We start from the raw sequence: 13,886 nt of genomic DNA on the forward strand, positions 1-13,886 counted from the left end.
TATAGTATCATCTTATCATCACAAGTAATTTGCCAGTTTAGTCTTTATCACTTAGTCGTCCATTAAATTGAATTTTTTGCTACGTACTCCTTGTTTTGTGCACAAGAAGAAGAAAATAAATACTACGAATGAACGAAAAGGGAGCAAAGAGTAGTACAGCACATGCTTAGGAGTTGTAATGTAGAATTAATTAGCAGTGGACGGCGGTGAGGGGGTTGATCGTGGTCGTTGGTTTAATGACTAAAGGGACAGTTCGTCATAATTATAGGATCCCACCCACGTGTCTAAAAGATTCCTTTTTTGTTTCAATTGGTGTCCAAAAGAAAATATGACGTGGAATAGGTACAGACTACAGTACATGGGTTTGCAATAATTAGTCAGTTATACAACTCCAGTTAGCCTGGCAGAAGTTGCTAATCTCACTATCCCCACGCGCAATCATTTTCTCCTCTCACTTTCTACGATGTCTTCCTTTTTTTTTAAAAAAAAAAAGTTTTATACTCGGTACGTAGCAGGTGTATTTTCTCGCCGCTTCTCTCATATTTGAATTTGACAAATTTATAAAAAGATAATGCAGTTATTGCACGTTTTTAATAAGAATTAGTCTGAAACGTTGCTTTTGGCAACAATATTCATCTTCTTATAATCGTACTTCTAATTCTCAATTTATATATAGAGAGATAAATAAAGCATTTTTTTCAGAAAAAAAAGTTTTTGGATATGTGCCTATTGACGAAATGCCCAAGAACTTGATCGAAATTCTCTGTCTATATCGATATTTAACTTACAATTAAATTACTTGACACGTTAGCTCTAGTTACTTGACTATATATATTTTTTTTTTTATTTTTCATTCGATATTCGATATTCGTATTGAAGTTCCGACTAATTTGGATCGCGCGTTGCAGGGCCCATTAAGGTGTCAGCGCTCCCAACAGAGTTGTTCTCCATACACAGGGTCGAACCTTCAACCTCTAGTTAAGTGTGAAACAGGCAAACAGTCCATCCACTGCACCACAACCCATATTGGTTACTTGACTATATATACTATTAGGGGTCGTTTGGTAGAGTGTACAAGATAATAATGAATAGGTTATATTAGTAATACCGAAGTTAGTAGTGCAGAAATTGATAATACTGAGATTATTTTTTATGCAGTGTTTGGTTTGATGTATTGAAAACAATATATATTGTTATATTTTAAAAAGAATATTGTTTGTTTACAAAAATATCCTCGACATATTATAACTTTGTGTATTTTCTTTGCTAAAGTTTATTATTCTTTTCTAAAAATAAAAAAAAGTTTATTTACTTTAGAATTTTAAGATTTAATCATTCACTTACAAAAATTATTTTTTTATTATCTTTTCTTTTCTTTATTCATTCATCATTTGCTTGTTATTCCCACTTTGTGATGTTTTTAAGTTGGAGGGAGGTGCGTGTAACTTTTGAATGAGACAATAAAATCATTATTAACATAAAATTGTATTCTATAGAGTGTTAAAATTGAGTAGAAAAAGTATTTTTATTTATGAGTATCCTATTTACAAAGTTAAAGCTTGTATGCAATTTGTTTTTGGATTTTGACAAATAAATATTTTTTAAGTTATTGGAGTTGTTTTCTTTTATAACTAAAAGTATTTGGAGGGATATTATTATTTTGATAAATTGAAAAGAAGTAACTCATGTTGAATAAATTGAAAAATATTTAGATAAAAATTAAAGAAATTTGAGGACATTTTTGTAGATAATAATAAAATTTGTAAGCTAATTTATTTGAATAAATTTATTAGTACAGATATAAAAAATAAATTTAAGAAAATAAAAAAAAAGTTTAAAAGAATTTGAGGGATATTTTTATCTTTACACATACTAATCTCATGGTATTAAAACCCATGTATTACTAATACCACCATATGTGATGTATTAGTAATACACCCTATAATACTATGTAGGGCGTATAATTAATACATAATATTAGTAATACATTGATTCAAAATCTTACCAAACATAATATTAATCAATACCACATTTAATACATGAACTATTTCTTCCAATACGTGCTACCACACGACCTCTTAATGATAGTTGGTGATCTAGCACCCGTTTAAGGTAATCAATAAAACTGAATATTATATACGTTGATTCGCAATTATTATTTATAGTGTCATCAATTTCATTGTGGAATATATAATTTGTCATCAATTACATTGTGGAATATATTTTTATGGTGGACCAATGTGGACTATTTCTTATGCATAATCAAATTGCTCTATTAATAAAAACAAATTAATCTTTTCCTAGTTTCCCTTCTTGAATAATGGTCCACAAAGGGGATGAGACCCAAATCACAATGACAAATTACAAATATTCACAACTTTAATTATTAGGTGTTTCGCATAAAAAAAAAAAGAGTAATTAATTCTCTTTATATGAATTTGAATAATTCTTTTCTCACGAGCTAACTTTTATAATAATAACTATGTTTTTTTATGATAATAACCATGTTTTTTCAAAAAATATTATTATGTGCTAGAATAAATAGATAAAATATCTAACAAAAATCCAAGCCTTCAACGTTTTTCTAGTATACGTGTCTTATATCTATTACTCCATTGAAAAATATTGGACACGAGTACACAAACTATATTTGAGGAGTCCTTCTCATGTGTACTTTGATAGTGAGCTCCCCTTAAACAGAGGTGTTAAATTATTAAATTATCAAGAAATGTTCATGTAAATTTATAAAAATATACTCTCTCCGTTTAAAAAAGAATGACCTACTTTGACTTGACACAAAGTTTAAGAAAATAAAGAAGACTTTTGAATCTTGTGGCCTTGAATTAAAGTTTTGTCAAATGTACAAAAATGTCTTTTAATCTTGTGGTCCTAAACATGCCATATGAAAATTTGAAATAAAAGTATTGTCAAAAAAGGAAATGAGTCATTCTTTTTTAAATGAACTAAAACGAAAAGTAGATCATTCTTTTTTAAACGGAGGGAGTACTACATGAGATGCGAGTAAATATTCAGCAGCCTCTATAAATCTTCATTGTTATGAACATACATTAATAGGTTTACCAATATAATCGTGGCCCTCGAGGAAATTCATTAATATTTTATCAGAGCTATCTCTTTAATTAGCAAATGGCTTAGCACTACATATATAAGTATTATCCTACTAACAAGTTCTAAAAGGAAGAAACTTAGGATCGTTTGGTAGAGTTTATAAGAATAATGCAAAATATGATGTATTAGTAATGCTTGTATTAACAATGCTTGTGTTAGTTATGCTTGCATTAGTTATGTTTATATTTTTCTTATGCAGTGTTTGATTTGATGTATTAAAAATAACATGAATTACATAATTTCTAAAAAAAAGTTTTTTTTTTACATAATACCCTCAATATATATGTTGAAAAGGATGCGAATTTTTTTTTGAAGGATAATAGTGTCATTAGGCATGTTAATGCATGCATTAGATCCATTGCATTACTACTGCCATGGATTTTGAGACATTAGCAATACACACATCAATACATAATAGAGTGTATAACTAATGCAAGTATTAATTATACATAGAGTAAAAAGACATACCAAACAAAATATTACTAACACACATTAAACTAATGCATGTATTAATTTTTCAGTACAATCTACCAACGACTCTTATACCCTTCGGGGTGGTTCAAATGGTTTGACTTGGAACTTCCATAATGGAGGTTTCCAATTCAAAACCCGTTGCTTGTTACGACATGAGGTTCGTTGTCTGAGTCAATCTCATCACATAAGATTTGTCTCTAGTGCGGTTGATGAGCTATTGCATGCGACGACAAGCGATTGGTCTTTTCTGGCTCAAGCTATCGCACAAGGCTTATCTAACTAATACAATATTAGCAATTATATAAAAACAGATTTACCCTGTGTACCTACGGCTTACGTTGTCATTACAAAAAGATACTAATGTAGTACACACAAAAAAAAGAAGAGGGGACAAGGAGGAATAATTTGAATTGAAAAGGACAAAACTGTCTGTACAAAAATAAGCGCGTCAAAAACCAAAAAAGCCACGCGTGGAGAGTATATAAATAGTAGGTAGATCCAGTGAACAAGCCAAAAAAAAACAAGAAAAAGGAAAGCAGCCATCAAAATGGAAACATACGAAACTCCAATGTTACTTCCATGAACTTTCCCAGAAACCTCTCGTCTTTCAATTTTTTCCCGCTATTCCTTTTACCCTTTTGCCTCCTTTTCCTTTTTGCCGTTGGAATCTTTCTTATCCACTCACAAAAAATAAAGAAAGAAACTGTAAGTTTTGAGTATTAGTATACAAACAGTTGAAAAAATTAAACATAAAAAAAAAAAAAAGGAAGAAAAGGAAGTTTGGATCAGATCTGAGTATAGTTGAAGAAGAGGAGTGTTGAGTTGGATAAGAAAATGCAGACAAGGTATATGGAAAAACGTGCTTTGGATCCAAGTAGTAGTGAGGAAGGTCAACCTGATAGGAAAAGACCTGCTCTTGCAAGGTAATTTACTAAAAAAAAATTTAAAAATTTTATCTTTTTGTTAAAGGGTAACTTTTTTTTTGTTTGGTTGTTTGTTTATTGTTTGTGTATTAGTAAATTTAGTACTGGATAGTGCAGTTGGGTTGATGGAGTAATCGGTTATGATGTGAACTTAGCTGGGATTTTGAATTGGTTTGGAGAGATTGTTTGAGTGTTTAGTGAGGATACTGCAAGAATTGTGGTGAAGAGGGGGAGAATGATTGTTCTGTTTTGTGGGGTTGTGGTAAATAAATTTTTTAGTAAGAAAAATCTGATCTTGATGAATTATGTGTGAGGAATGAGGTATTATTGTTATCAAGATCCTTGGAAAGAAGAGAGTGGGAGCTTTGTTTTTCTGGTTGTTTGCAGTTGACTGCAAGTGAAGGAACATTTTGATTGAATCTGGCTTTCTTCAGCGGACCCCGCGCACAGCGGGAGCTTTAGTGCACCAGGCTGCTCTTTGCCTTGGCTTGATAATTAGCTTATTCTTTGTTTTGGTTTATGAGAGAAAATTGAATCTCGTTCTTTGTTCATCCTCGCTATTTGATCAGCTATGAGACAAAACAAGAAGAGGTTCATAGTGCTTAATTCATGATTCCGTTTTAACAATTTGTGTCATTTGAGGCTGTGAGTTGAAGGAATTTGATCATGTTGCAAATAGCTTACAATGAATATCACGTCTGGCCCTGCCACAGTCCCACAGTACAGGAGTAGTCTACTTGATCAGCTTTCAGATGGGGTCTTCACTGTTAGGTGCCAATAAGATTGTCCACATTTCATATTCTCAATCACCATTCAGATGGAAAGTTGTCTCTGTATCTTGCAGTCATGTATATACTTGAGCTTCCCAAGGAAAGTCATCACCAGGTGTTTGTATTCCTGCAAATACTTATAGCTTCCTCTTGACCGTCAGACGGGTAGATGCCTCTCTTCCGTAGTCTATTTCTGATGGTCCACTCAACCTTATTCTTTTTCTCAAATAACCAGTAGAAGTTTTTCATTTGGAGGCCTTTATTTCTGTTGATTGTTTGTTGTGATGTCATCTGACGTGAAATCTTGTGACCTGGATGTCTTATATTTTCTTAGAGAAGCTGAAAATCAGTTTTTGTTATAGCTTTACTCATCTTTCTGTGCACTATTCATTTGTAAGTGTAGCACAGTTTATTGAAAAGTACATGGTTACTGCAGTGTCATTGTTGAAGCACTAAAGGTGGACAGTCTGCAGAAACTCTGCTCATCACTGGAGCCAATTCTTCGAAGAGTTGTAAGATTATTAGGCCCCTTTTAGAAATTCTCATCCTATTCATCGGGCATTACTTATGTGAAGTTTCTTTTTACCAGCCACCACTTTGTGATAACTTGTGATAGTTCAATTCTAAATTATATTACTACTGTGGCATGATATATATTTCCAGAAGACTCAGCGTGGCATATATTTACTTCTGAGGGAACACAATGAAATCATCAAAACTGCAAGCTTTGTTCTATACTGGCCAAGAAAAGCCACTGACAAATATTTGAGATGGATGTGCTGGTTTGAGTTGATGTCATTGTTTAGTATAAAACCATTTATTTCATGCTGAAATATGTTCTAAAAATTTGTGCTTTGCTCATTGTAGAAATTGTCACGGAGACTCCCCTCTGCCTCCCCTTTCTGCTTGTTCTCTCTAGCCAAAACTGTCCCGCTTGCATAGTTTCTGGAGAAAAATAGCTTCTAATTTTCCTGTCAAATGCTTACTGAGTGAAATTTTTTTACTTCTGTCTTTTTATTTTTAATGTGAACAACATATTTTAAGCATGTCTGCCCTCCAATTGATCTTTTAGCAATTCTTTTCTTGGACTCAAAATGTATTTGAGTTGGTCTATGAGAAAAAGACTTTTGCATGTTACCTGGCTTTAATTCTACACTGTGCCGTTTTAATCTGTAAAAGCTAAGATATTAATGTCCTATGTACTTGAACTTGAAACATTTGGATCTCGATGGGCTTCTCACCAGCCCATGAGTCTTCATTATTTTGTTAAGAGTGCAGGGCACAGAATGACACTAATATTTTCTGCGCTTGGGATGACCAGACTATTCAAACATGTCCATTCTTATTGTACTAGAACAAGGTTTCTTCCATAGTGGCTTTTGATTACCTATTTATGACTGACCATTTTTATTTACCAGGTTAGTGAAGAAGTGGAGCGTGCTTTGGCTAAACTTGGACCTGCTAAACTTAATGCAAGGTATGACTATTATCACTAAATCCTTCAGAGCACAGATCTTCCACAGTTTCTCAGGATGTTTGTATCTATTCAGTTTTGCATCAAACATCAATTTATGCCTTTGGTTGCTTGAGCTGCTCATGTACTCCATTTTGTTATAATTGACTGTCCACTCTGTTCAGGGATTGAATTTTATTATAACCATGCAGGGTTTCTCCAAAAAGAATTGAAGGACCTGATGGGAGAAATTTGCAGCTTCAGTTTAGGTCCAAACTGGCACTACCTCTCTTCACAGGAGGAAAAGTAGAAGGAGAGCAGGGTTCTGCAATACATATTGTCTTGATTGATGGAAATACAAACCATGTGGTAACATTAGGTCCTGAGTCCTCAGTTAAACTAGATGTTGTTGTGCTTGAGGGAGATTTTAACAACGAGGATGAGGATGGCTGGAGTCAAGAAGAATTTGAGTCTCATATAGTGAAGGAGCGTGAGGGAAAGAGGCCTCTTCTTACTGGAGAATTGCAAGTGATATTGAAGGAAGGTGTCGGCACCCTTGGCGAGTTGACATTTACTGACAACTCCAGCTGGATCAGAAGCAGAAAGTTCAGGCTAGGCTTAAAATTAGCATCAGGCTGTTGTGAGGGAATCCGCATTCGTGAGGCAAAAACAGATGCCTTCAGTGTCAAGGATCATAGAGGAGAATGTAAGCCCATAGAATGTGCCTTTTGAATGGAAATTACAATAAAGTTTGTTGAGGTTTGAAGTAACTCCATAACTGTTTCCTTGCAGTGTACAAGAAACATTATCCACCTTCATTAGATGATGAAGTTTGGAGACTGGAAAAGATAGGGAAAGATGGATCTTTCCACAAGAGGCTAAATAAAGCTGGCATACATAAAGTGGAAGACTTTCTCCGACTTGTTGTGAGAGACTCGCAGAGGCTCCGAAATGTAAGAATTTCAAACTTGACATGTTGGAGATTAGAACTATAATTGTTAGTTGTATATTAATGATTCCTCCTTTGTTTCTCATCTTGTTATCTCAGATCCTGGGAAGTGGAATGTCAAATAAGATGTGGGAAGCTCTTGTGGACCATGCAAAAACCTGTGTGCTTAGTGGGAAGCTTTATGTGTACTATCCTGATGATATGAGAAATGTCGGTGTTGTTTTTAACAATATCTATGAGTTATGTGGTTTAATCACTGCCGGACAGTATCATTCAATGGACTCTCTTTCAGACAATCAGAAGGTTTGTAACTTGTAGTTTTTTCTCTCTTTTGTATAATTTGATATCATAGATTCATCTAAAGATGCTTAAGAAAGGTTTAAAAAAAGAAAAAGAATATGCCCTCTAATTGCCACCTACTACATAGGTTTTTGGTTTCTCTGATGCTTGAGAAGAAATACTTATTAAATTCTCTTAACAAGAAAAACTGTTGGCTCAGAGAAGTATCTTCAAATGGATTGAAGAATTTTTGCAGTTCATTGATCTTTTTAACTTAACAACCAGTTGCAATTTCTTCATTCTTTTCTTCTTTTGCATATGTTCATGCTTTTAGTAGATAATGATGTACTCTGATTTTGTACCTTCTTGGGGCCATTTTCTTTATTCTCTTTTCCTCATAACAACATTGGCTAGAAATTGGCCTGTATTGTTTGACCAAACCGCCCATTCTCATCTCAAAACTGGATGTCATAAGTTGACCCAAATAAGCCTGCGGGCCTACTTGGGGCTTTGTGGTTCCACATGGTTACCCAACCTTCTTTTGTAAGGGAGTGCCACGAGCTTTGTTTTCCCACTAATCTCTGTCTGTTTTGTGAAAGTCACTACTATTCAAGAAGCAAGACCTATTAGTTTTCAAGTTTGTCTCCTCTCAGATCACATTTAGAAGAGATTTTATTAACAAAAGTCCCTCAGAACAAACTTTCCTGCTTGCTACAGTTTGAAAAGACTCTTTCTTACTATATTTGCTGTTGTAATTTAATAAGAGATATGATCTGCCAAATTATTATGGAATATTCGCCAGAACCTAGTTGCTGAAACGACATAATACCTTGATTTAACTTCTCTATTCTTCTTCTTTTTTTCCTTTGAAAAATTTTAGGCAACAGTTAGAAGGATAAAAACTGCCTAGTTTGCAAAAATTGATTGATAATGAAATTTCCACGGAAAGCAAATTTGGTGCTCTTCAAGTTGCTTTTCTACAATATAGAATATTCAACAATCCTTTTGAACATGCCAAAATAATATTTACAAGTAATTTTATTTGATACTGTTAGTTAGATGCAGTTTGCATCTAACCAATTGAACATGTCAAAATAATTGCCACACTAGTTAGATGCAGTTTGCACCTTTTCCTTTGTCCCAGTGACATTTCGAAACTTTGGACAATAGTGGTCAATGGAGTTATGAGTGTTGCTATCATTTGCATAAATCAACCCTCTGGATGTTCGATAACTTTTTTTTTTCAAGTGATGTTCTTAAGCATACATCAAACAATATTTGCAGATATATGTGGATACCTTAGTTAAGAAGGCGTATGACAACTGGATGCATGTTGTTGAGTATGATGGAAAATCTCTTCTAAGCCTTGGACAGAGTAAAGCCTCAGTTTCATCTCAAAATGATCTTACGATTGGCTCTCATAACCATTCAACCTCTTTTGATCAACAAATTAATCTACCAAGTCTTCCAGCTTCAATTTCATCAGAGCAACCTGCAATGAATTCAGGACTGAACATGGGAGGTATAAATATGCCTTGGTGCCTAAGATATGTTCCTGTTAAAGTGTGAATGCTGCCTCTCTTCTTTTACTTCTATTTGTGCTTCTCTGTGCGACTGGAACACGAACTAAGATACATTGTTCATGAACTGCGTTGGATTCTGCCCGCTCTTCTCTTTTTGCCGTTTTGGCTTTTTGGTGGCGTGATTTCTTGTTGATTGGAACAATAATTCCTCTCTAAAATAGTGTCTTAAACAAGAAACATTTCCAAAGTGAAAAAAAAGCATAAGCACGAACAGTGGATGTCAGCATCATGCGTTGGATATTCTCTGACATGTTCATTTTTTTCTTAAATTTGATATCCTATGAATTAGCAGGTTGTTGAATCATATCAGATTTAGTTCTTCTGCTCCAATTTACATGACACTTCGTGTATTATGACATCCCCATTTGACATCTATTAATACTCTCTGTGTCCCATATTTGTTGCATGTTCCGCTTCTCGAGAATCACTTTGACTAATCTTCGAAGCTAAATTGGATTAGATCATCTCAATACTTCACAATTAAAATTTACGTACCCAAAAACTATACAAAAAGTACTACAAGTGTGACTTTTCTCATGTCAATTTGATGAAAAAATACTTTAAAATATTTGTCAAAGTTTCTATAGTTTGACTGTCGAGACATAAAACAAGAGAACTAATTTGGGATGGAGAGAGTACTACATTACAAGTTTCAAGATCTCAAAAATCATTCAACAATTTACAATAAAATCATTATTTGATGCTCAAACCAACTTCTCAACAGCTATCCAATTTTTTCCGATTCTACTGTTAATAAAATAATGTATATCTCGGCAAATTGTCCTGCATAGAAGTAGGTCTCTCAACCTGCATTATTTGCTGCATTGCATGATGTGAAGGATACCTAGTAAGCCCTGCAATTACCTGTTAGCGAGCTCGTTGACCAGATATACAATGACCTCATTTGTCTGTTGGATTGCTAAGAATTCTTCCTATTCTTTTACTTCATAACATGAATACTTTTCTGTTACCAGGGTATAATGATAGCCTCAGTAGCAGATACAGTATGCAGCCTCAGAACATGAATCTAAATGGCAATATGCAGTTAAATGGCGCTTCATTTCCTCCTCAGAATCACTTGCTAGGAACGTCACAACAAGCTCAGCCACATGGGAACGAGAGCATGCTGGCCCTTCGCCCACCACAGCCATCGATGTCTAACTATTTTGCTGCTAGCACGCCTAATCCTTATAAGGGAGCTGAGGACTTCTTAACAGAGGAAGAAATACGTATGAGAAGTCACGAGATGCTTGAAAATGAAGACATGCAACATCTGCTCCGTATTTTCAGCATGGGACAGGGTCATGCTTCTTCTAGTACTGCAGAAGAGAATTACCAGTATGGATCAGCATACATGCCTAACATGTCTTCTACCTTTGGTTTTGATGAGGAACGTACACGTTCTTCAGGTAAGGCTGTTATAGGGTGGCTCAAACTCAAAGCTGCCTTGAGATGGGGCATTTTTATCAGGAAGAAAGCTGCCGAAAGAAGAGCACAAATTGTTGAACTGGATGACTCCTAGATTTGATTTTCCCCATAGCAATCACCTAGCTATGATGCTTAAAGGCTTCCTTTAAGAAGCGTATCATCGCTCTTGGAATTTGGTATGACAATCCATATGCATCTGAACATGGAAGCCTCTTATAATGTACAGTTATGCCTGTCTATGGAGATCGCTCTCTCTCCATTAACAGAATAACATAAGCTTATGATAGTTTTCTCAGCATATTATATGCAGTTCAAAGAATGGAGCAGTTTTCATGGCTCTAGCTGAAGGGAAATTCCCATGGTTTTGACCTGATTTCTACTACTGGGATGGATGGAAGTGACTCATTCCCTTGTGCTAACTCAAGATTGTAGCAGCTATTTTTTTTTTTTTTTTTTTTAAAAATGTTTATGTTGACTGATACTGTAATTTTAGTGTTTTATTGTAATGAGTTTATCAAGTAAACATAATGCTTGCCTCATAGAAACATTTGTTGTGAACAAATCATCAAAATGTGATGTGGTGGACCTTCAAAAATTTGTTAGATTGAATGAATAATCGTATTTCGTTGAATTTTGAATATTTGAGGATATGTTGAATCATACAACTTCCAAACCAATTAGCTTTGTCAATTTTGGTTCTGGTACGTGAAAATACAAATTGTTTCATGATTATTGAGAAACATGTAGTGGCATATTGACTTTTCCATTGACGAAGGGTACATACTAAATAAATTATATCCACAAACAGAAAAATGAGAGTGCCTTAAACTTTGTGATGTTAAATCTATTTAGAACTTCTCATTCAGAACAAAATAAGTTCAAATTAAATATATTGCCATTTTTAAATATTAAGAAAAATTGTCGATCCTACAAGTTTTACACCATCCAACTAATAAAATGCTAACTAGAAATGTACAATTTAGTGAAAAAAACACTGCCATATCTGACCAAAATGAATAGATAGATGGTACAGAAAAAAACCCAGTAAGCAGCAAGATACTGTCACTCTGTATCAGAAACTTCATCTTCATCTTCATCCTCATCCAAGATGTAAACCAAAGCACGCTTTCTTGCAGCAAAAACACAAGCTACACCTCTTGATGCTGATAGATAAAGAAAATCATATCGAAAATGTCAAACCATTTTGCTAGGATATCCAAACCAAATTCACAATGCGTCAAGAGGCCGTTTGGTTACACAGATTGGGGTATTCAAGTACTGAATTTAGGATTAGATTTATTTAGTTCTTGGTTGACATAATCTATACCAAAATCATGGGATTATCTTCCTGGTTATAATCACAGGATTATAATCCTGGGATAAACTTGTTATTTAGAACCAAACGAATAAGTGTGTAGCAATTGTCATCTCTATTACATGAGAATTGTTGACAAAAATATTATATGTACCGGGATGAAATTCAATCTGTCATTACAGGATTATAGTTTCAAGTGCAGTTGCAATTCATACGGCCTCTATACTTCAATCTATTACATAGTACTTTGAAGATAATGTCTTAAATTTTGTTGTCAGGGGGTTAATATATAAAGATTCTCTAAATACCATTAGCTAACTTAGCTTGAAACTGAATTTCCAATTGACTAAGAAATGGGTGTTTCAATTCGGCATTTAAATGAGATGGACCACAGGTATTCAGATGTACTCATTTTTGGTATGACGCGATTGACATCTTAAACCCAGTATTTTCATGGTTAGTTCTCGTGAATGTGTTAGCCTCTATTCCTATAGATAATAATAAGTAAGAACTGTTGGAACCCAAATAGTACAAAGATAACCACTCACCACTGACTGCCAAGGGAGAAACCACAGAATGAGGAATGCTTCGAACCTTTTCACTCTCCAGTTGCAGGTATATAGCAGAATCCTAGATTATCATGCAGATTAAAAGTCAATTTCTCATGTTCAGAATAACAGATCATGTAGCATGTATATATACGCCTTCATATATATCAAATTCAGTGACGCAATGGTGTAAACTGAACAAAAACAATCCATCCAACATCACAAGCTAGAACGCATGCCATTGAATACAGAATTTCAAGAGAAACTTATGCAAACTATATTTACTGGTACAGTAATGATGTCATATACCTGAAGTTCGTGAAGCTTCCAAGAATTGGGTGCGGTAGATCTTGAAAGCGATACAAATGGGAGGTCACCAGCTTGTAGAATCATCATGTAACCATTTCCAGAGTTCTCAGAAGTGGTCGCAGTTTCATTTAATAGCAAAACAATTTGACCCTCCTGCTTTGAATGATGTAATATTATATGGCATTGAAGGGTTAGAAAACTTGTACATTATAGAAAATTAATACCAGGTGAGATTTTTCCACTTACTTTATAAAGTGAGAGATCCATACAGTGATGTCCATCAGGTATACGCAAGAGAGCCGCTTCTATGGGATCACGTATGCCGTCCGCTTTGCCTAAATCATGTGTAAGGCCCCTGATAATACCTATGTAGTTTGTGACTGGAAAAGAATCATCTGGTAATTTGAAGGAAATGTAGCCAGTGAGCGTCTGTTGATGTATTTCACTCTCCGAAGAATCATGAGAAATGTCCTGACAAATGGAAAGGGATCATAAGGTTATTCATATCCCATGATAGATTACCAACTCCCAACAGCTCCAAGAATAATCAGGTACACTAATGCAATTTTAAATTTAAGCTACAACAAAATTAAGGTTTCAGTACTTCTACCGAGAATTAGACAACGATTATCATAATTCTGTTAACATAGTTTTAGCCTCAATGGACCACTACATATCCAAATCTTGATGAGGTCATTTTGAAGCTCCACCAAAATTTTCATGATT

General features: G+C 34.4%; 2 protein-coding genes across 10 annotated transcripts in view; one reads left to right on the forward strand and one right to left on the reverse strand.

Moving 5' to 3' along the window:
• Positions 1-4,108: 4,108 nt before the first annotated feature.
• Positions 4,109-11,438, forward strand: LOC107859459 (calmodulin-binding protein 60 B-like). Its single transcript, XM_047406990.1, has 8 exons — positions 4,109-4,526; positions 5,733-5,808; positions 6,715-6,773; positions 6,962-7,455; positions 7,542-7,702; positions 7,798-8,001; positions 9,262-9,499; positions 10,535-11,438. The coding sequence occupies exons 1-8, from the start codon at positions 4,438-4,440 to the stop codon at positions 11,080-11,082; spliced, it is 1,869 nt and encodes a 622-aa protein (XP_047262946.1). The 5' UTR covers positions 4,109-4,437; the 3' UTR covers positions 11,083-11,438.
• A 411-nt stretch (positions 11,439-11,849) lies between these two features.
• The window catches only part of LOC107859458 (anaphase-promoting complex subunit 4), a 17,085-nt gene continuing 15,048 nt past the window's right edge, over positions 11,850-13,886 (reverse strand). For 5 of the 9 annotated variants that reach the window (XM_047406988.1, XM_047406982.1, XM_047406984.1 and 2 more), the window contains 4 exons: positions 13,407-13,631; positions 13,161-13,313; positions 12,852-12,933; positions 11,850-12,151 (listed from right to left, as the gene is read on the reverse strand). In XM_047406988.1, coding sequence (XP_047262944.1) covers positions 12,051-12,151; positions 12,852-12,933; positions 13,161-13,313; positions 13,407-13,631 — 561 coding nt within the window. In that variant the 3' untranslated portion in view covers positions 11,850-12,050. Of the gene's footprint in view, positions 12,152-12,851; positions 12,934-13,160; positions 13,317-13,406; positions 13,632-13,886 lie in introns of all 9 variants that reach the window. The other 4 variants (XM_047406986.1, XM_047406983.1, XM_047406987.1 and 1 more) reach the window with 1 other exon arrangement.

Source organism: Capsicum annuum, chromosome 2, assembly GCF_002878395.1.
Source record: "Capsicum annuum cultivar UCD-10X-F1 chromosome 2, UCD10Xv1.1, whole genome shotgun sequence".
NCBI lineage: Eukaryota > Viridiplantae > Streptophyta > Magnoliopsida > Solanales > Solanaceae > Capsicum > Capsicum annuum.